Source organism: Urocitellus parryii, chromosome 15, assembly GCF_045843805.1.
Source record: "Urocitellus parryii isolate mUroPar1 chromosome 15, mUroPar1.hap1, whole genome shotgun sequence".
In the NCBI taxonomy this organism is placed as follows: Eukaryota; Metazoa; Chordata; class Mammalia; order Rodentia; family Sciuridae; genus Urocitellus; species Urocitellus parryii.
The window spans coordinates 47660086-47681603 of record NC_135545.1 but is presented as its reverse complement, the minus strand read 5'-3'; the positions used below and the strand labels follow the sequence as shown (position 1 = coordinate 47681603).

The 21518-nt window shown below is 49.9% G+C and overlaps 1 protein-coding gene across 5 annotated transcripts; it reads left to right on the top strand.

Annotated features, from left to right (window-relative positions):
• Positions 1-1816: 1816 nt before the first annotated feature.
• Fcsk (fucose kinase) lies at positions 1817-21296 on the top strand. Of its 5 annotated transcripts, XM_077793158.1 has the most exons (26): positions 1817-1858; positions 3530-3589; positions 5069-5207; positions 6417-6521; positions 6810-6961; positions 8079-8129; positions 9503-9628; positions 9997-10069; positions 10482-10579; positions 10989-11069; positions 11641-11760; positions 11937-12108; positions 12534-12646; positions 13191-13292; positions 13399-13569; positions 14000-14064; positions 14491-14861; positions 15493-15703; positions 15856-16022; positions 16109-16330; positions 16843-16986; positions 17145-17264; positions 19332-19519; positions 19601-19700; positions 20218-20441; positions 20613-21296. In XM_077793158.1, exons 4-26 carry the CDS (start codon positions 6440-6442, stop codon positions 20697-20699), a joined length of 3240 nt encoding a protein of 1079 aa, XP_077649284.1. In that variant the 5' UTR covers positions 1817-1858; positions 3530-3589; positions 5069-5207; positions 6417-6439; the 3' UTR covers positions 20700-21296. The 5 variants fall into 5 exon arrangements, with proteins under 5 accessions (XP_077649284.1, XP_077649285.1, XP_077649282.1 ...); XM_077793159.1 differs by lacking the exon at positions 5069-5207 and having other exon boundaries at positions 13498-13569; XM_077793156.1 differs by lacking the exon at positions 5069-5207.
• Positions 21297-21518: the final 222 nt, after the last annotated feature.

Sequence of the window (21518 nt, the reverse complement as noted above, 5' to 3'; positions counted from 1 at the left end):
CTGCTCTTCAGTAAACAAATTGTTTCTAACTATAACATCCTAGGCACTGTCTTAGGGCTTGAGGATACAATAATGAACAAACCAAAAATTCTGTGTTAATGGAGCAGGATGGGTATAATGATGGCAGAAATAATAAAAAAAAAATTTGGTAGTATTTAGTATGGAGTAAAGCAAACACAAGAATTGTGGTCATTTGATACTGTTTAACTCATTTTACAAATGGAGACAGGGAGATACAGTAGCTAAGTGACTGGCCAAAGTTACATTGAGTGACAGCAGGGTTCTCTACTTCCATTAAGACTGACCTCAGGCCCAGCCCGGCATGGCGGCCCATTGCCTATAATCCCAGCGACTGAGAGGCTGGGACAAGAGGATCCTTAAATTCAAAGCCAGCCTCAGCAACAGAAAGGCGCTTAGCAACTCAGTGAGATCCTGACTCTAAATAAAATTAAAAAAGGATCTGGGAATATGGCTCAGTGGTCCAGTCCCCCTGAATTCAATCCCTGATACAAAAAACAAAACAAAACAAAAAAACAAAACTGACCTCGTCCTGTAATCCCAGCGGATTGGGGGGGGGGGGCTGAGATAGGAGGAGTTCAAAGCCAGCCTCAGCAAAATTGAGGCGCTAAGCAACTCATTGAGACCCTGTCTGTCTCTAAATAAAATTCAAAATAGGACTGGGAATGTGGCTCAGTGGGAGTGCCCTAAACTCAATCCCTAGTACAAAAAATATCGACCTCGGGAGCCTCTTGGGCTACTTTTTTTTTTTTTTTTAATTCCGGGGTGCGGCGGCTGGAATTCAGGGACACAGGCATGCTAGGCAGTGCTCTACTACTGAAACTACAACCCTAGCCCACAGGCTATTTATTAAGGGCACCAGATTTGGAAAGCAAAATAATACAGATAAAGCTCAAGTTCTCCTTGCCCATCCCCAACTTAGCAGCCTCTGTCTTGATGCTTTCCTCTCAGTCCTGTTCTGCTTTTTAATTAGGTTGTGGATGGACCCATTACTTTATTTTATTTATTTATTTTTATGTGGTGCCGAGGATCAAACCCAGTCCGAGGCCAGCGCTCTGCCGCTGAGCTACACCCCCAGCCCCCTCAGTCCTGCTCTTGTACATACGTATGCTGTGTCCACACGCATTACTTTCTACGCAAGTGGCTTCCTGTACATACTGTCTGTTCTACAACTTGCTTCTTTTTTCCTTAACAAGATGTCTTGAACATCGTTCCCTGCCTTTCTAGCTAACTGCTGCATTGTATTTCATTACATGGATGCGCCTAATTTAGTTTCCAGGACCCTAGAAATTGACACTCTGGGATGTTTCCATTCACAACTTTTGCAAAAGCTCCGGAGGTTTCTCTTCCCACTGTAGATTTGGAAAGTTTTTTCCGAAAGAATCCAAGTGATGGAATCAGGAGCAGCATTGCTAACTGCTAATCAATCTTACTGTAGCTGCTTAAGCTCCCACAAGAACTGTGATTCCCACCCACCACCTCCGCTCGAACCGCAGTCTAAGGATTCGGCCAGGGGAGTTGAAAAAAAAAAAAAAAAAAAAGCCCAATACACCCAAGCGTGCAACCTCGAGTCATAGAAAACGGGCCTGCGTGTTTCAGAAGCACAGGCTTCTTGGGGAGGAGCTGAGAACGCCAGCTCCCCGGGGATCTCAAGACGCCGCCTTTAGCAAAGAGCGGCGTGGAGTTGTACGCTGGCCGAAGCCCAGGCTCAGGGCCGCGTCTCAGGCGGCGGGAACCTATCCTAGTGGCGCAGGGCGGAACTACATTTCCCAGGGTGCTCCGCGAGACGACGCCAGCCCCGCGTTAAAGAGCTGGCTCCGCGAGCACCCGGCGGCCGCAGGTACGTGGTGCGCGCGACTCCTCGCGGCTCCGCATTCCTCCCGCGGGCTCCCACCGCCCTCTGCGACCCGCCGCACGCCCAGGTCCCCACAGGGAAGAGTCTCGAGAGCTTTGCCGGCACCCTCGGGCGCTCCCCTACACCAGGGGACTTCCGCTGTCCTACTTCCCTATGGCCTGGGTCTTTCAGCGGAAGTTTAGGGGACTGTGGACGCCTGGGACACGGAGGGACACGCCCCCGACCCCTGAGGCAGGTGGGGCGCTGAATGCAGACGCCACTCTGATTTTACTTTGAGGCCACTTCCTGCCTCGGTTTACCCCATCAGGTCTCATCATTATGCACAAATCTCCAAGGCATGCCGTTTGTGTAATTTACATTATTGCTTCTTTTCTACCTGTTTTCCAGAAGGCAACAAATTAGAGCCCTCTCTCAGCCTGTTTTTTTTTTCCCCCTTCGTGGTGCTAAAATGTGCAAAGTCCTTGCCTGGCCCATCTCACTATATATGAGAAGGCCTTACTATTTTAGTCTCTCCCTGGCTCCCCCACTCTATCAGTGTGTTGCCAAGGACATTAAAAAATGTTTTATCTTTGGTGCTGGGGGTATAGCTCAGTTGGAAGAGTGCTTGTCTCTCAAGCCCAAGGCCCTGGGTTCAATCCCCAGCACCAAAAAAAAAAAAAAAAAAAAAAAAAAAAAATTTAGCTTCAGCAGATAAAGTTTTATTTAAAGTGGGCAGAGGGAGGGGCTGGGGTTGTGGCTCAGTGGTAGAGCGCTTGCCTAGCAGGTGTGAGACAATGGGTTCTATTCTCAGCATCACATATATATAAATAAAGGTCCACTGACAACTTAAAAATATGAAAAAAAAAGAAAGTGGGCGGAGTATTGGAATAATTATGATGTGTGTTCTAAGATTTCTGTATTTCTGAGCACAAATATTGGAGTTTGAAACTCCTGCCTGCCTCTACTAGCTCTGTATGACCTTAGGTTGGGCAGGGTGTTTTCACCTGTTTGTTTTTTTTTTTTTTTTTTAATCCCTTACTGGGATTGAACTCAGAGGCACTTGACCACTGAGCCATGTCCCTGGCCCTATTTTGTATTTTATTTAGAGACAGGGTCTCACTGAGTTGCGTAGCACCTCCGTTTTGCTGAGGCTGACTTTGAACTTGAGATCCTCCTGTCTCAGCCTCCCTAGTTGCTGGGATTACAGGCCTGCATCACATTGCCAGGCAAGTGTTTTCATTGTTAAGCCACACTTTTTTTTTTTTTTTTTTTGGTACAAGAGATAACTTTCCTTTTTCTTTTTGGTACAGGGGATTGAACCCAGTGGTGCTTAACTACTGAGCTGCATCCCCAGCCCTTTTTAATTTTATTATTATTATTATTTTTTTAATTTTTATTAAACATACTTTGTAGTTGTTGATGGACCTTTATTTTATTTATTTGTATGTGGTGCTGAGAATCAAACCCAGTGCCTCACACATACTAGGCAAGTGTTCTACCACTGAGTCACAACCCCAGCCCTACTTTTTTATTTTGAGACAGGGCCTTGTTAAGCTGTTAAGGATAGCCTTGAACTTGTGATCCTCTTGCCTCAGCCTCCCAACTGTCTGGGATTACAGGCTTGTGCTACTGCACCCAGACCCAAATTAGAGGTTCTTACATTGATTTTTCCCTTAGGTTTCTAAGAGGAGATGACATTATCTTCTTCATGTTAGTTTGGATCCTTGGAAAAACAGAGTAAGTTGGGGTTAGATTTATGAGCTTTTATTGGGGGAAGAAAAAGGGGAGCGAGCTGGGGAGGTGGTAGAGCTGCCAATGTGAGATCTAGGTCTGGCCCTTGTGATAGAGTCCTGGAAGGAGGGAGGGATGGGTAGGAAGGCTCAGACTACAATGCAGTTGGAAAGCAGTTTCAGTTGGGGAGTCCTGGAGCCACAATTGCCTGTCACTGGAGTCTTGATTATATATATTTAATATTTAAATAGTTATTTATTTATTTATGGTGCAGAGGATTGAACCCAGGGCCTTGTGCATGCTAGGCAAGTACTCTACCAACTGAGCTATATCCCCAGCCCTTTACATTTTATTTTTATAGTACTGGGGATTAAGTCCAGGGGCTCTTTTAAATCTCCAGCCCTTTTTATTTTTTGTTTAGAGACAGGGTCTCACTAAGTTACCAAGGTTGTCTTTGAACTTGTGCTGCTTCTGCCTCAGCCTCCTGAGTTGCTGGGATTCTAGGCATGTGCCATTGTGTCAGGCTGTCAGAGGAGTCTGGGTCTGCCCTGAGGAATTTGTGGGGAGCAGTTTGTGGAGAGTAGCCTCCGTGTAGACAGGAAGGTAGATTCAGACTGCAGGGGGTGTGGGGGGTGGGAGTGTGTCTGTCAGTTATACTCTCTGCCTCCGGAGACCTAGAGGGTTCAAGATGCCTTAGGCCACACAGTGAACTGTGGCCACAGTGGAGTTCCTTGCTGTTCCCTTCACAGGGAGAGCCACGTGGGCATCCTAGGGAATGTGTTTGCCCTCAGGTGCCTGGCTAAATTTTCTAGGTCAGATTTCTTTGGATTACCCCCCTGGGCTGAGCAGGGAGCAGAGCAATTTCTTTCAGTAGACAGAGGCTTTTCCTGAAAGTCGGGAGAAGCGTGGGAGTTGCTAAATCAGCCATAACTATGAGCTTGGTGGCAGCTGAGTCGGGTATAAGAAGAGACTGGTTGCTGAGATTCAGGTGTCAAGTTGGCTTTTGGCTGGGGTGTGGGCTAACCACTGGATGCATACGTAGGGCACATCTTGGACAGTGGCATGTGGCTTGCTTTGACCTTTCTCACACTGAGCTTTAGGAGCTGGAGGGAAGAGGTGACAGGTGTGCTGCTTTGTAGGATAGTAGCAGATCCCTGCCAGAGTCAAATACTAGGGCACATCTCAGGATCCAGCTACAGATGGTTGTGGGAGTGCAGAGGCTCTGGAGTCAGTTTGGTTTCCCATGGGTTAGAGTGTTGGCTGGCCTGGGGGTACGGGTGAGGCCATAGCTTTGGCTGGACTTTCCCACCACTTATCAGTACCTTGGAGGAAGATGACTGAGGGGTAGGGTGCAACCCCTTTTGCCTCAGAGCCTCTGGGAGAGGAGGTCCCTGAGTGTCTGGATTTCCTCCAACAGGTTTTTTTTTTTTTTTCTTAAGAGAGAGAGAGAGAGAATTTTTTAATATTTATATATTTGTTTTTTAGTTTTTTTCGGCGGACACAACATCTTTGTTTGTATGTGGTGCTGAGGATCGAACCTGGGCCGCATGCATGCCAGGCGAGCGTGCTACTGCTTGAACCACATCCCCAGCCCCCTCCAACAGGTTTTGCACACCTCCCACAAGTCAGTGTTTGTGTTGGCTGCCCCCTTTCCAGGCAATCTCCCCAGCCTAGGGAACCTGGGAGGTTAGGTGCTCCTCTCCATCCCTTCCCCAGCTCGAAGCTGGTGACTGAGTGATGAGGGGCTCCTGTTACAGAAAAGGCATCCCCTTGCTTAAGATGGGACCAGAGATCAACCCTGTCCCACTTGCCTCACTTCCTATCTCCTAAGTGTGCTCTCACAGGAAATGCTACATACCTGCATTTTTATATTATTGTATTAGGGGATTGAACCCACTGAGTTATATCCCAGCCCTTTTTATTTTTTATTTTGAGACAGGGTCTCACTAAGTTGCCAGGGCTGACCTTGAACTTGCAGTCCTCCTTCTGCAGTCCCCCCAGTTGCTGGGATTACAGGTTCCACCATGCCTGACTCACTCACATTTTAGAAAGTCAAAAAAACATGCTTGTCACATGATTTGGCAATTCCACTTCCCATGTCCCCCCTAGAGAAATGAAGTATGGTACTCACACAAATCTGTACCTGAAGGTTAAATAAGAACTTCATTTTAGCCAGTCATGGTGGTACATACCTATAATCCTAGTGACTTGGGAGGATGAAGCAGGAGGATTGCAAGTTTGAGGCCAGCCTCAGCAACTTAGCAAGGCCCTAAGCAATTTAGTGAGACCCTGTCTCCAAATTAAAAAGGCAAGGAGGGAGGTTAGGGAGGGATGTGGCTCGGTGGTTAAACACCCCTGGGTTCAATCCCCAGTACCAAAAAAAAAAAAAGAAAGAAAGAAAGAAAGAAAGAACTTTATTCATGATTGCCAAAAGCTGGAGACAGTTGAACTATCTTTCAGTGAGTGAACAAATGAATAGACTGTGGTACCTGCACTCCAGGGGATGCTACTTGGCAGAAAAAAAGATAAGGATCAGCTATCAATCTGTGTCTCATACGCATTATGTTGAAGGAAAGAAGCTAATGTCAAAAGTTCATATTCTGTTTATCTGGCATTTTTGAAAAGACAAAACTATAGCTATGGAGAACAGATGAATAGTTATCAGGGGTTAGGGAGGGAGGAGGGTATGACCAAAAAGTAATAGGGTGAAGGAGTTTTTGTGATGATGAGCACAATAATCTATACTTGTATTAAAATTCATAGGACTATATATCAGAAAGAATTTTAGTGTATAACAATTAAAATTATACACCACAATTTATTGCTGCTTCAGGAAGTTCTTCCACTTTGGCCAGAATGGAGCAGCCAAAGAGGGTTGATTGGACAGTCATCATCCTGACATGCCAGTACAAGGACAGTGTGCAGGTCTTCCAGAGAGGTAGGTGACTCCCCCTCCCCACCTTGCCCTCAAGGTGAACTTTCCCTATCCTCTCCCTTGCCAGATCCCTACAGCCCCAGGAATTGATCTCATATCTGACCTGGCCCTTCATTGTACTTGTTTTCTCACTTGTAAAATAGGAGTAAGAGGTTACTCTTACTTATCTGATAAGCAACCATATGAAAAGCTAAGTCAAAGAAATCAATGACTATTTCTAGGCTTGCTCAGGTGCTTTGGACCTGGACCGGGAGGTTGGGGGACAAGTCTCAGCATACTTTTTGACCACAGAGCTCGAAGTGAGGCAGAAGAGGGAGCAGATCCCCACTGGGACACTGTTACTGGCTGTGGAGGACCCTGAGACACGCGTGGGCAGTGGAGGAGCTACCCTCAATGCGCTGCTGGTGGCTGCTGAGCACCTGAGTGCCCGTGCAGGCTTTACTGTGAGTGATTCCCAGCTGCTGCCCCTCTGGCCCTGTTCTTGTTGGAATCAGATAATTTCCAAGATTTCCACCTCTCTGGCTCCGTTGCCCTGGCCAGGTCAGCATTTGGCTTGTGTTTTAGAATCTGTACTTTGGCTAGACTCATCCCTGCCATGCCGTCCAGGTGAGAGCAGAAGGCAGGGTCTGCCTTTGTAGTGTTTTTAGAAAGTTGGAACCAATATCTCAATGGGAGGTTTTCTGGCTTTTTATTTATTTATTTTTTTTAAAAGAGAGAGTGAGAGAGGAGAGAGAGAGAGAGAGAGAATTTTTTAATATTTATTTCTTAATTCTCGGCGGACACAACATCTTTGTTGGTATGTGGTGCTGAGGATCGAACCCGGGCCGCACGCATGCCGGACGAGCGCGCTACTGCCTGAGCCACATTCCCAGCCCCGTTTTCTGGCTTTTTAAAAGTTTGAAGATTCCCAGCTACTTGGGAGGCTGAGGCAAAGAATTGCCAGTTTGAAGCCAACCCTGGCTACTTAGCAAGACTGTGTCTCAAAATAAAAAGGGCTGGGCATATAGCTTAGTGGAAGAATATCCCTGGGTTCAGTCCCTAGTAATGGAAAACAAAGAACAACAACAAAAAAACTCAACAAACAAGAAGCAGTGTTCGAAGATCTTGCTATCCTGGGTTGTCAGTCATACTTGTTTGGAACTGAGATGTGGCCTTCCTTTGGGACATGTGAGTCAGTGTCCTCACACACACCCAGCCACTTTTGGTCACCTTGTATGCATAGCATGGAGAGTGAGGGTGGTCACAGAGATGGCATGGGTAGGGGATGGGGACACTGGTTGCTGAGTAGCTGACATTCCTTGAGTCACCTAGCTGTATGGCCTCAAGTCATTGCTTACAGCTGCCTATCCAAACCAAGGGCAGGGAGGTGGCCTAGGTAGAGAGCTGCTGGCTCCCTTACCCAGGCCAGGGCTGCCTCTCCCCTGTTTGGAGCCATTGGTCTTGACCTGGTCTTTGTCCTTTTGGTACCTGAGTGGACTTGTGTCAGAGTCCCTCCTTAGGTCTTCCTTCAGGTGCCATTTGCTCAAGGCCTCTGTCCACGGGCTCTCTCTCTCTTGACAGGTGGTCACATCTGATGTCCTGCATTCATCCTGGATCCTCATCCTGCACATGGTAAGTGGAATTATGGACATGGGCAATGTAAAGGATCAGAACCCTGATTCTCAGGGTTGGGTGGAACTTGAGGAACTGTCTATCATTGTGCATGTGCAAGGTGTTCATTTTGCAAATCCCAAAGAATCAGAATCAATCAAAATGTCCCAAAATCGGAAACTGGCTAAATATATACAGTATGTCCTTCAGACAGATTAAAAGGTCTATCTTTATGCATTGACCTAGAATGAAACTTTTTTTTTTTTTTTTGTGCCAGTAATTGAACTCAGGGTCACTTAACCACTGAGCTACATTCTCAGCCCTTTTTATTTTTTTAATTTTGAGATAAGGTATTGCTAAGTGACTTAGGGCCTCACTAAATTGATGAGGCTGAACTTGCTGTCCTCCTGTCTCAGCATTCTGAGCTACTGGGATTACAGGTGTGCACCACCATGCTCAGCTAGAATGAGACCTACCAACTCTGTAATCTTGGCAAGTCACTAGACTATAGGTCTTGGTTTCATCTGTTGTATGTGTGTGTGGTGCTGGGGTTGAACGCAGGGCTTTGTGCATGCTAGGCAGGTATTGTAGTACTAAGCTACATCCTGGTGTCTTCATATATAAAGCAAGAACAGCAACAGCTCCTCCTTGATGTAGATGTGAACGTGGTTATGGACGTGCTGAGATGACCCACATGAATGCTTAAAACAGGGTCTGGCTTACTCCAAGTGCTCAGTGAAAAAGGCCTGTGACAGAAGTTTGTGTGGAATGATCTCAGTTTTAATTTTTTTTTTTCTTTCGGTGATACTGGGCTAAACCCAGGTCTTCTTACACTGAGCTATGTCCCCAGCCCTTATTTTATTTTGAGACAGGGTCTCAAAAGTTGCGGAGATCAGCCTTGAACTTTGTTATCTTCCTGCCTCAGCCTTATCAGAATCATCTCATTCTTCTTCTTTTTTTTTTTTAATGTTTTTTTTTTAGTTGTAGTTGGTCACAATACTTTTATTTATTATTTTTTATGTGGTGCTAAAGATTGAACCTATGCCTCACATGTACTAGGTGAGCGCTCTGCCGCTGAGCCACAACCCCAACCCAGAGAATCATCTCATTCTTGTAAAAAAAAAATCATTTAAAGTATAAATTAAAGTCTGATAGAATGTACCTCAAATTAGGGCAGTAGTTAGTATCTGAGGGATAGTTTTCCTTTTTGCATATTTGAATTTTCTAATTTTTTTTACAGTAATCATGTTCATTAAAAAAAATTGTAAGGGAAATTGCTAAGATAACATTTTTTATACATCTTATACTCTATGCCTGCCACCCTTGCACAGCTGATGAGGTGTCCCAGTTTTTCTGCCCCCAGAGCTCCTTCACCAATCCCTGCTCCCACCCAGGGTCGAGACTTTCCCTTTGATGACTGTGGCCGGGCCTTTACCTGCCTCCCTGTGGAGAACCCCCAGGCCCCTGTGGAGGCCTTGGTCTGCAACCTGGACTGCTTGCTGGATATCATGACCCACCGGGTAAGCCACATGGTGGCCCAGGGGCCTTTTCCCGACTAGAGCCACCTCTCCCATACTGTGCCACCAGATAAGGTCTGTGCCAGTTCAGATAGGAGACCCCAGAAAGTTCAGGTACTTAATTTGTTATTGTCTCAATTTGGTCTTGGCCACCTTGGGGGAAGATGTGCTCTAGGTGGGACAGAGGGTGGTGATCATTGGTATCATAGGTCTTGAGAGGCCCCTATTATTTAAGGAGTAGACTCCCCTGGGATGAGGTTGTTGCTGGGGCATGTGAAACAGGCCAACATGCCTGTGAGGGAGTAGAGAAAGGGCTGGGCCAGGCCATCCAGCTGCTTTCTCTCTTTTTCTTTTTTTCCTGTCCCCTGAAGCTGGGCCCAGGCTGTCCTCCAGGTGTGTGGGTCTGCAGCACTGACATGTTGCTGTCTGTTCCTTCAAACCCTGGTAAGTCTGAAAGGGCCTGGGATCACCTTCCCTTGCCACAGCTAGGGCAGGCTTTACCTTTCTAGCCCATTCTGTTTCTGGGCCTTCAGAAGGGAGGCTTAGGATATAGAGATGAAGCCTGGGAGGCAGGCTTTCCCTTGCTACGACTCAGTATGCCTGTCTATAGAATGGACAGAGCAGTGCTGCCCCTTCCACCCCACAGGGCTTTGTGGAAGTACTTTGGGAGACAAGGGTTGTTATTCTCTAAAGGAGTGTCCGTTTGGTTTTGGAAACCATGTTCCCTTTTATTTATATCCATATTCCCTTTAGAGGTGCCCAGAAACCCAGCCCTGGGCTCTTGCTTCTCTGTAACTGGGGGTTCCTTGCCTTGGGTTGGGGCCCCTGGGAGCCTCCTGTATGTGCTACTCCACAGGGATCAGCTGGGATGGATTTCGGGGAGCCAGAGTGATCGCCCTTCCTGGGAGCCCAACTTATGCTCTGAATCATGGTGTCTACTTCACTGACTCCCAGGTACTGCCTCTGGGGACAGCTGAGCTGGCTGGGATGGCCTTCGAGTCCCATGCATTAGGAAACCCCTTGTCCTGGTCTTGATCTGGTCCTTGGTCCCAGCATGGTCTTGAGCCTGCGTGCTTTTCCATGGCCACAACTCTGGGCTCACTTACCTTTTGCCACAAATGCATTTCAGTCTGACTGCTTGCCAGGCTCAGGTAGGGCTCCCAGGCAGTGCCCATGATTAAAGCTAGTTCTCACCCTCTGTGGGTAGAACTCTTAGGTGCTTGTGTCCCCTGAGTGTGCTGCTGCCTGCCAGACTTGCATGATAAGTTTTCACTTGGAGAACACTTGTTGACACCTATGGCAATATTGCCTTCTGTGTCCTCTCTTGCTCCCTTTTCCAACTCTGAACATCCCCCCCACATAGGGCTTCGTTTTGGACATTTACTACCAGGGCACTGATGCAGAGATACGGCGGTGTATCCAGCCTGATGGGCATGTGCCACTGGTATGGCTGCTGGGCTCCGGATGGGGGTCTTTGAGGACATTTTGGGATGGGAGGGAGAATTTGCTTTCCTCTCTGGGGAAAAGCCACACTCATTCTGGAAGCTTCCAGAGCAGGCTAGAACCAGAATCTGAGGATGGTCTAGAACTGGCTTTTAGGGGAGCAGCTATAGCCAGAATCTGAGGAAGGGGTAGCCTTGGAATTTGGGGTTTGTCCTGAACCAGAAAGCCTAGAACCAGAATGTGAGGAAGTCAGGGAATGCAGTTGGCAGGATGTAGAGAAGCAAACTTAGAATTTTTCTAGAATGAAGGACAGGGTGGGAGTAGTGGCGAAGTGTCGGGGACTGGACCATGGGGAAGGTGGAGAACTAGGCTTGGGAGGAGTACTGAAAGGTGCCTTGGTGGGAGCTGCCCCAAGTATGCCTGGAGTCTGGGTGCTGGGGCGGCTCAGAAGACTGGGACTGGTGTGGCATCTGTCCTCCCTGGGCCCAGCCTCTCATCCCTGAGCCTAGCCTCTCATCCCTGAGCCTGGTCTCAGCACCTGTGCTACCTGACCCTTTTGGGGGCCTTTCTAGGTCTCTGGGGTTGTCTTCTTCTCTGTGGAGACTGCTGAACACCTCTTGGCCACCCATGTGAGCCCACCTCTAGATGCCTGCACCTATATGGGCTTGGACTCTGGAGCCCGGCCTGTTCAGGTAACTGGGGGAGGGCAGCTAGGGGTCCCTGGATGGGGATAAGGTGGTGCATGAGCTCAGCCCCTTCCCCTCTCTGGATCAGCATCTCTGCTGATGGGACCATCCTAGCTCAACCTTGGGCTTGTGGGTCCCAACCCCTGCCCCACCAATAGCTATGCTTCTTACCTTTGCTCTAGCTGTCCCTGTTTTTCGACATCCTGTTTTGCATGGCTCGAAACGTGAAGAGGGAGGACTTCTTGTCTGGGAGGCCCCCAGAAATGGGGCAGGGTGACATGGAGATAGCAGGTTACCTGCAGGGTGCCCGGGCTCAGCTGTGGAGGGAGCTGCGTGACCAGCCTCTCACCATGGGTGGGTACTGTCCATTGGCTCTGAGTTGGAGAGATCCTGGGAGGGAGGACCCCCAGAATGAGGCTGTCCCCTGCATTCTGGACCAGGCAGCCTGTCTCATAGACTAGACAATCACACCCTCCCCATCCAGAGCCCTTCCACTGAGATACCTCTTCTCCCAAATTTGCTTTTCTTTTTTTTTTGGACTGCAATCCTGCTGTGTCCACTTGTTAGCTGTGGGGCTTTGGGCAGGTTGTGGAACCTCTGGACTTCAGGTTCCCCTTAGCCCAATAGGCTCATCACCACAGCTGCCCTGCCAGAGCTGCAGCGTGTCCAAAGGGAGGTGGGGGAGGTGTCTGATGAAGGTGTCTCTGCTGGCAGGAGACCCAGTCTGGCTCCTGACCTGCAGCAGGCATGGGGTTGGGGTCATACTTTTGTCTTTACAGTGTATATCCCTGACGGCAGTTATAGCTACATGACCACCTCAGCCAGTGAATTCCTGCACATATTCACACTGCCTGGGGTCTCTGGGCCCCAGATCATTCACTCCCAGGTGGAGGTGAGACCTACCTACTCCTTAGAGGTACCTGCTGGGTGCCTGGGGTCGGGTGGGATGTGGGCTTCAGGGAGGGACCAATACACCTTGAACAAATTACTTTGGAGTGTAGGTGTTTTCATCTCTATTATACGTGAGGCATGGGAGACTCAGAGAGGCTGAGTAACTTACCCAAGGCCACAGAACTGCTAAGTGACCAAGTCAGGATTTTACATTATGGTTCGCCTGATTGAGAAACTAACGACAACCTTTCTGTGGGGTCTGCTTGGGGAGAGAGGTACATATGAAGATATGGACCTAGGTTAGTGCCATGATGCTCAGGAAAGGGGCAGGCTAATTCAGAGGTGGCCTTGGGGTTGGAGGATGTTGGGTAGGTGAGATCGGAAAGGCCTCAGCTGGGGCCAGGGCAGGTCCACAGAGGGGTGTGGCTGGCCAAAGGACATGGGAACAGTGGGCCTTGTGTTCAATACCCAGATGCTTTGTTGTTGGGGAGGGTCAGGCCAGCCCTGGGTCCTCAACCTTAAGACGTCTCTCCTTGGCTTCACAGGAACCACAGCTCCTGGGGGCCAGGAGCTCTGTGGTCAGCTGCCTGCTGGAGGGTACCATTCACCTGGGGCCTGGAAGTGTCTTGCAGCACTGCCATTTGCGGGTGAGGCCTGCGAGCATGGGTAGGGGCAAGAGTGGCCAGTGTCCTATATGTTGGGGGCTTGCCTGTGTGCTTATCTACCCAAGATGCCTCTCCTTTTCCTCACCAGGGACCCATTCACATTGGTGCTGGTTGCTTTGTGAGTGGCTTGGATGTAGCACAGTCCAAGGCACTACATGGCCTGGAGCTGCGTGACCTTGTCCTGCAGGGACACCATGTGCGGCTCCCTGGCTCCCTAGGCTGTGCCTTCACCCTGATTGGTCGCCTGGACAGCTGGGAAGTAGGTATCTGCCTTATATCTCCTCACCCCCATCTTCAGGCTTTGAGGGCCCTACCCCACCCTGGGCCCTCTGAGGCTTGGCCTTAGCAGTAGTCTGTGGGTGCTTTTGGCCAGGAGGTCTCAATAGGCCTTTGCCTCTTGCTTGTCTGCCTTGTAAATGGGTTGGGTGATTTTTTTCCCCCCATTTTGCAGGCTGGAGACTTAGATTCAGAGAGACAGAGTCAGCTGTGAAAGATCAGACGTGGAACTCCATATTTTGCTCCAAATTCTAGGCACCCAAGCAGAGTATCGAGGTCTTTTCAGAATTTGCTTAGCTGTGTGCCCACATCTCTTCTAGTCCTTGCTGGAGCAGCTGTCTGCCCTCTGGCTTAGAATCCCTAATCCTTTTCTGGGGTCCCCACAGCCCTGACTGCTTCCTCCTCTTCCCCAGAGACAGGGGGAAGGCACATATCTCAACATGTCCTGGAATGAATTCTTCAAGAAGACAGGCATTCGGTAAGCTGATGCCTTGGCATGCTCTGTGGGCCCAGGCAACTAGGGTGGCCTCTTGGTGGCTTATTCCTTTCTTTGCCCTATAGTAGTAGCCCCAGCCCCCTTACCATCCCCCTTACCATCCCCCTTACCATCCCCCTTACCATCCCCCTTACCATTCCCCTTACCATCCCTCCAGGCTTCGGGTAGTTTGGGGCAGCTGGATCCTTGCCAGTACTTTTCCCTCTGGGCAACTCCAAACCCCTGGGTGTGCTCCGACTTTTAGATTTTTGTTCAGTGACCTGTGGAGCATGGCCTTGCTTTCTGAACTGTCCTCTGTGCTGCCCCTGGAGGAGTTTATACTGTCCCCATGAATTGGCAGGCAGGTCAGGGTTTTGGGAGGAGGTACCCTTGGCTTCCCTCTTACTAATGTGATTCTCCCCACCTCAGAGATTGGGACCTGTGGGACCCAGACACACCCCCTGCAGAGCGTTGTCTTCTCAGTGCCCGCCTTTTTCCTGTGCTCCATCCTTTGAGGGCTCTGGGGCCCCGGGACATGCTATGGATGCTAGATCCCCCAGAGGATGGGGGTGAAGCCCTGAGGGCCTGGCGAGCCTCTTGGCGCCTGTCCTGGGAGCAGTTGCAGCCGCACGTGGACCGGGCAGCCACACTGGCCTCCCGCCGGGACCTGTTCTTCCGCCAGGCTCTGCATAAGGCACAGCATGTGCTGGAGACCCGGCAGGACCTCAGCCTGTGCCCACTAATCCGGGCTGCTGTCCACGAGGGCTGTTCTGGGCTACTGCTGGCCACACTGGACCAGGGTGAGTCAGCCCAGGGTCGCTGGTCCTGCATGCCCTATGCGCCAATTGCCATGACTAGGAGCCATGTGACTCCACAGCAGTGGAGACACCCAATGGAGTTTACTTAGCTTTTTGGGAAACTTCATCTCTGTCAGTGGGGAGTTTGGTCAGGGTTATGGCCTGGTTGCTCAGTCTCTGGGTCCTAGAAACATGAGCAAACTTGCATGTTCTATGCTGGGTGCCAGGGTGTATGTCTGAGGCCCCAGACATATTTTCTGGGGGCTTAGAGCCTTTACTTTGGAGGTAGTGCCTCATTCATAGTCCCACAAAGCACTGGAACTGTGAAACATTAATGGTCCCTGTTTAAGTCACTGTCCCACACAGCTAGTTGCTGGGGAGATTGAGCTTGAACCTGGGTGGTTTGACCGCTGAACCTGAGCTCTTAACTGCTGTGGGTGTCCTGGGTCAGAGTGAAGAAGCACATTTGGGCTGGAGCTGTCAAGATGAGAACTTCTTGCCGGGCAGAGAATAGGGTACATTCACAGGCAGGGGTGAGGGATCCAGAGTGTTTGGGGACTGTTGAGTAGTCTTTGGGAGCAAAGGGTGTTGGAGATAAGCTCCTTCCCTGTCATCCCTAACTTCTAACCCCCAGTTGCAGCGAGGGCAGGAGATCCTGGTGTGGTAGCACGTGCTCTGGCCTGTGTGGCGGATGTACTGAGCTGCATGGCAGAGGGCCAGGGAGGCTTACGGAGTGGGCCAGCTGCGAATCCTGAATGGATGCGGCCCTTCTCATACCTGGAGTGCAGAGACCTGGCAGCGGGTGTGGAGGCACTTGCCCAGGAGAGGGACAAATGGCTGAGCAGGTGGGTACTATTGAAAGTCACAACCCTTTGGGAAGCCCCTGGCCATCCAGGGAAATAGCCCTTGATGGTGGAAGCCCAGAGACAGGTGGGTCATCCAGGTAACTGCCCCCAGCTTGAGGTGCCACGTTGCTATCTTCCTTCCCTCTGGGCAGGCCAGCCTTATTGGTGCGAGCTGCCCGCCACTATGAGGGGGCTGGGCAGATCCTGATCCGCCAGGCTGTGATGACAGCCCAGCACTTTGTCTCCATGGAGCCAGTGGAGCTGCCAGCACTTGGGCAGTGGGTGATAGCTGAGTGTCCAGCCCGTGTGGATTTCTCTGGTGAGCTCCTTTTGGGGTTAGGGGTGACAGTCATCACACAGGGCCAGGCTGGCAGGCTCCATGACCAGCTTGTCAAACTTCTACAGGGGGCTGGAGTGACACACCACCGCTTGCCTATGAGCATGGTGGGGCAGTGCTGGGCCTGGCTGTGCGAGTAGATGGCCGCCGGCCTATTGGGGCCAGGGCACGTCGCATCCTAGAACCTGAGTTGTGGCTGGCCGTGGGGCCTCGGCAGGATCAGATGGCTGTGAAGATCGTGTGCCGGAGCCTGGACGACCTGCAGGATTACTGCCAGCCCCATGCCCCAGGTCAGGACATCTGTGGATGGGGATGGCATATGCAGCCAGCCAGGGTCGGGGCAGAACCTGGAGCTCTCTCCAGATAGGACTGCAGGCTCCTGGGACCTAGCCAGTATGGTTGAAGAGCCCCCAAAGGAAAGGAAAGGGCTGGAAGTCACCCTGCCTAGGCACATACAGGCACAAGAAATAGAATGAGGAGCTGTGGTTGTGGCTCAGCGGTAGAGCACTTGCCTAGCATGCGTGAGGCTCTGGGTTCCATCCTTAGCACCACATAAAAATAAACAAATAAATAAAGGTATTGTGTCCATTTGCAACTGGGAAAAAAAAAAAAGAGATAGAGATGACACTTTTGCCCATGTTAGAGGCCCTATTGTGGCTTGAGGATGGGGCCTGTGCTGCTGCTGGACTTTTGTTCCACCAGAGGAACCCTATCCCAGACTGGGAAGTTGCAAGGTTTGGTGGGATGTCTGATTTGTGTCACAAGAAACCAAATTATTTACTTTGTGCCTATTCCTCTAAAGGGGCCCTCCTGAAGGCAGCCTTTATCTGTGCGGGGATTGTGCATGTCCACTCTGAGCGCCCACTGCGTGAACAACTGCTGCATACCTTTGGGGGTGGCTTTGAGCTGCACACCTGGTCTGAGCTGCCCCATGGTTCCGGCCTTGGTGAGTGGGCCCTGGCTCCCTGCTGCCCACCTGCCCTATCACAGCTCTCTAGCTTGGCTTGCAAACTCCCCTCCCTAACCTCTGCACAGCCAAAGAGTGGGGCAGGATTGGCCCGGCAGAGGTGGTTCATGCCTAGTGCCTTCCTTTGTGCCCTGCAGGTACCAGCAGCATCCTGGCAGGTGCTGCCTTGGCTGCCTTGCAGCGGGCTGCAGGCCGGGTGGTAAGCATGGAAGCCCTGATACATGCAGTTCTACACCTGGAGCAGGTGCTCACCACAGGTATGAGATGGCCCAGAGTGGGGCCATCTTTCCCAAGGCCTTGGGGAGATCCCCTGAGTTTACATGGAATTTTCCAGCAGCCACATAATTGTACTGCTCCTTGTAGTTTATCACTTTGATATTCTCTAGTGGTTTTCAACTTGAAATGTTCTACCTTGAAGGAGCTGATGTCTTATAACCACCTACTGAGTGCCAGAATCTGTTGCGCTTTTCATGTGTGTTGGGTATCTGTGGGCACCAGTCACTAGTTTCTCTTACTCTTCCAGCTTCCAGACTATCCTTCAGGGTCAGTGGGGAAAACAGTATGGAGTGAAGGAGAGACTTCAGCCTGCCCTTCTGGCAATGTGCCTTTTTCTTGGTCATCTGTACCCCTGCTGCTCTCCAGCCATATGGAGGAGCAGCAAGGGCCAACCAAGGATATGATCTAATCGGATGTTCCTGGCACCAGGCTTCTCTCCTCCTGGCTGTTGTTGTTGCCTTGGAATCATGCATCAATAGAGCAGTCAGGGACTTGTCTGATTCCAGATCCTAGGCTGTTCTGTTCACCCAGGCCTGGTCTCCAGCATGGCTCTGGAATAAAACTGCCACAGATGCTGGATTATGGCAGCCATACTCCTCTTCCTCTGCAGCCAGCCCTCTGCTTTCATTGAAATGACTCATAGCCCATATCAGGTAGTCATTAGTGAAAGGGTTAGAGAGTTCTTTTCAGTTTCCTTTGGGGTGTGCTATTCAAGTTCTTCATTTGGTCAACTGACAGCTATTTATTGAGAATCTACTGGGGATCAAATGAGGAAAAACATGGTTCTTGCTTTTAAAAGTCATAGTGTATAAAGAAGATGGACATTAATCAATAACCACTTTAGTGAGTGTATCATGTTAAACCACACTAAGTGCTCTGAAGGAGAGGTGCACATTTCAAGGGATTTTTAACATTTTGAATTGTATCCTATCACTGTCTTTTAGTTAGAAAGTTCCAGTTGCCTCTTGCCATTTGCATTCTGTACTTTAAATCCTTTCAGGCCGTTTCTCAATTATCAAAAGCCTATCTCAGAAGCAACTCAAGTTCTTTCAGTATTTTAAAATTTTTTGTTGGTACCAGGGATTGAACTCAGGGGCACTTTACCACTGAGCTATATCCCTAGTCCTTTTTAAATTTTTTACTTTGAGACAGGGTCTTGCTAGGTTGATTTGGGCCTCACTAAATTGCTGAAGCTGGCCTTGAACTTGTGATCCTTTCACCTCAGCCTCCTGAGTTGCTGGGATTACAAGTACGTGCCATGGCATGTGGCCACTTTTGTTTGTTTGTTTTTGGTCCTGGGAATTACACCCAGGGGCACTTTATCACTGAGCTTCATCCCCAGCCCTTTTTATTTTTTATTTTGAGAATCTCACAGGGTCTTTCTAAGTTCGTGAGGCTGGCCTTGATTTTGTAATCCTCCTGCTTTTAGCTTCCCAAGCTGCTATGATTACAGGTGTGCATCACTGTGCTTAGTTACTTTTATTTATTTTTAAATAAATGATGTTGATCTTCCTGCCTTAGCCTAAGTAGTTGGGGCTATAGGCATGTGCTACTTTGCCCAACTTTGTCACTTATATAGCTTCAAAGGGAAGAAATGCATAACTTTTATTACTAAAGCAAGATGTATTCATCTTTGAAGTTAAATTAAAAAAATGAGAGATGCTGAAAAGCTTATTTCCAACATAAACTGAGAAGACAAGATGAGAGGGGACCATTAGCTATGGGAATTATTATCCTGTCTCTTCTGGCTGTAACTTCCCTGGAAGGGAGGGTTAGTTACAGTTGTTCTTTGATATGGTTTACCCGAATTCCAAACTGAGGCCTGTGAATACCAAACTTGGCCCTGGACTGCAGCCTTCTCCCTTGCTGGGACTGGGCTGCTCCCAGGTTTGGGGACAGAAGCTGAATAGCTTACCTGTCCCAGCTGGAGTTGGGGGAACTGTCTTCCCATATTGGTCCCAGCCATGGATGCAGGGTCAGGAGCTTGTGCTGGAATAGTGAAGTTGGGCCAGTTAGGCTCCAACAATGATAGGGCCCCGGGATTGCAGGAGGTGGCTGGCAGGACCAGGTGGGTGGCCTAATGCCTGGCATCAAGATGGGGCACTCCCAGGCCCAGCTGCCACTGAAGGTGGAGGTTGAAGAGATCACTGTGCCCGAGGGCTTTGTCCAGAAGCTCAATGACCACCTGCTCCTGGTGTACACTGGCAAAACCCGCCTGGCACGGAATCTACTGCAGGTGAGCCCAAGCCTAGGATGAGGGAGGCAGTGGCACAGTGGGGCTTGGGTCTTCATCACACCTCTTCTGCTCCACCTGCAGGATGTGCTGAGGAGTTGGTATGCCCGGCTGCCTGCTGTGGTACAGAATGCCCACAGTCTGGTGCAGCAGACCAAGGAGTGCGCAGAAGCCTTCCGCCAAGGTGAGGTGTTCCTTCCAATGGAGGTTGGGGCATGAAGAGCAGGAGCCTTGACACTATGGATCTTAGAGGCTAGGGGCCTTTCTAGGTTTGGCATAGGCCCAAGGTATGAAGGCCTCCAGGGATGGAAGCATTCTGTCTGTCCCCTCCAGGATCTCACACGTAAGATAGGAACCATGTGGACAAAACTTGACTCATGAGAAAGGCCCTTCAGTCCCACATAACAGGAAGCAGATGAGGAAAGAGGCTCATCCTGTTGCATGGAAGTCAGAGCTAAGCAGGGCTCCAAGTGTGTGGCTACAGTGTTTTCTGAATACTGACTATGCTGGGTGGGCACCATGTCAGTTGCTTTGTGTGGATTAGTCCTCAGCCCTGTGTAGTGAGCTTTATTATTCCTCTTTCCTGCCAGTGCAGCACTGGGATAATCGGGACACCGGTATAGTGCCTCTTTGCACTGCATTCCTCTACCAGTGGGTGTCTTGGCCCAGGCATGCCACTCCCTTCTTTCCCCCAACTCCAGGAAGCCTGCCTCTACTGGGACAGTACCTGACCTCATACTGGGAACAGAAGAAGCTCATGGCTCCAGGCTGTGAGCCCCTGGCTGTGCGGCGAATGATGGATGTCCTGGCTCCACATGTACATGGCCAGAGCCTGGCAGGGGCAGGTGGTGGGGGCTTTCTCTATCTGTTGACCAAGGAGCCACGGCAGAAGGAGGCTTTGGAAGCTGTGCTGGCCAAGACTGAGGTACAACAAGGTGTCAGGGTCGGTAGCCGGTGGGGGTGAGACACCTCACTGGAGCCTACCAACTCACTAGGGACTGCATCTACAAGTCCCCCTGGTCCTGCTGCTTTAGTCCAGCCTCTAGAAGGCCTGAGAGTTGCTCAGAGGCCTCTAAGCACCTTCTCTCCTTTCCAGGGCCTTGGCAACTACAGCGTCCACCTGGTGGAAGTGGATACTCAGGGCTTGAGCCTGCAGCTTCTAAGGAATGAGGCCTCCTCCTGATGCTTTGCAATGAAGCTGGGCAACACCTGGAGCTGTCTTTCCTTTTCCTCTTTCCCCTGTGGGAAATCTCAGCCTGCTATGCCCCATTTATTTTTTTGAATCTGTTTCCAAAGGAAGCAAGACTTGGGCAAGTGAGGCAATGTTTAGGGACAGACTGTACATCCTGACTGACAATAGCTGAGGCTTGGCATCTGCTTCTTCTGAACTCAGGAATGTTCTAAGCTGTGTCCTATGTGGCCTTTACAAATTCTGTATCCCAGTGTAGGCCTTGGCTTTTTCTCCACTAGGACCCTGGAGGAAGGGAATGACAACCAGCCACACCAGGTGGCTAAGGAATCCTTTGGTGAGGCCAACCCTGGAGAGGCCCTTTGAGTCATTTCCTGTGGCCTGTTTTAGTGTTGGAGACATGTGTAATCCTCATTCCTCAGCTCTTCTGGGGGAGTGGGTTGAGGGTGGGGCTCCATGGGGTCCTGCAGCAATTTTCTACCCACCCAGGCCTTAACCAGAAACACTACAGACAGTGCTAAAGAACCCAGTGCCTGTGGGCAATGGCTTCTCAAGAAGGACATCTTGGAATAAATTCACTTTTGCCCTTCATGGTTCTCAGAAAGCTTTCTTGTTCCTGCCGGGAGCAATTCCCACTTCTCTTGGCACTGTAGGAAAACGGCCCTGGTGTGATCCAGCTTCTGGAACTGAGGGTCCAAGATGGGGGTGAGAATACAGGATTGAATGAGGGCGCCTGTGGACATGTGGGTCCTGGAGGTGGCTGGGTACTGCCTTAAGTGTGGGAGGAGGCTGAGGTCTTAGGCATTTAACTTC

Excerpts from the sequence above, each read along its gene's own strand:
- Fcsk (XM_077793156.1), top strand. The coding sequence starts at position 6,440 with ATGGAGCAGCCAAAGAGGGTTGATTGGACAGTCATCATCCTGACATGC. Across the intron at positions 6,522-6,809 it reads TGTGCAGGTCTTCCAGAGAG|AGCTCGAAGTGAGGCAGAAG; the intron begins GTAGGTGACTCC and ends TTTTGACCACAG. Across the intron at positions 13,293-13,398 it reads TGCAGCACTGCCATTTGCGG|GGACCCATTCACATTGGTGC; the intron begins GTGAGGCCTGCG and ends TTTCCTCACCAG.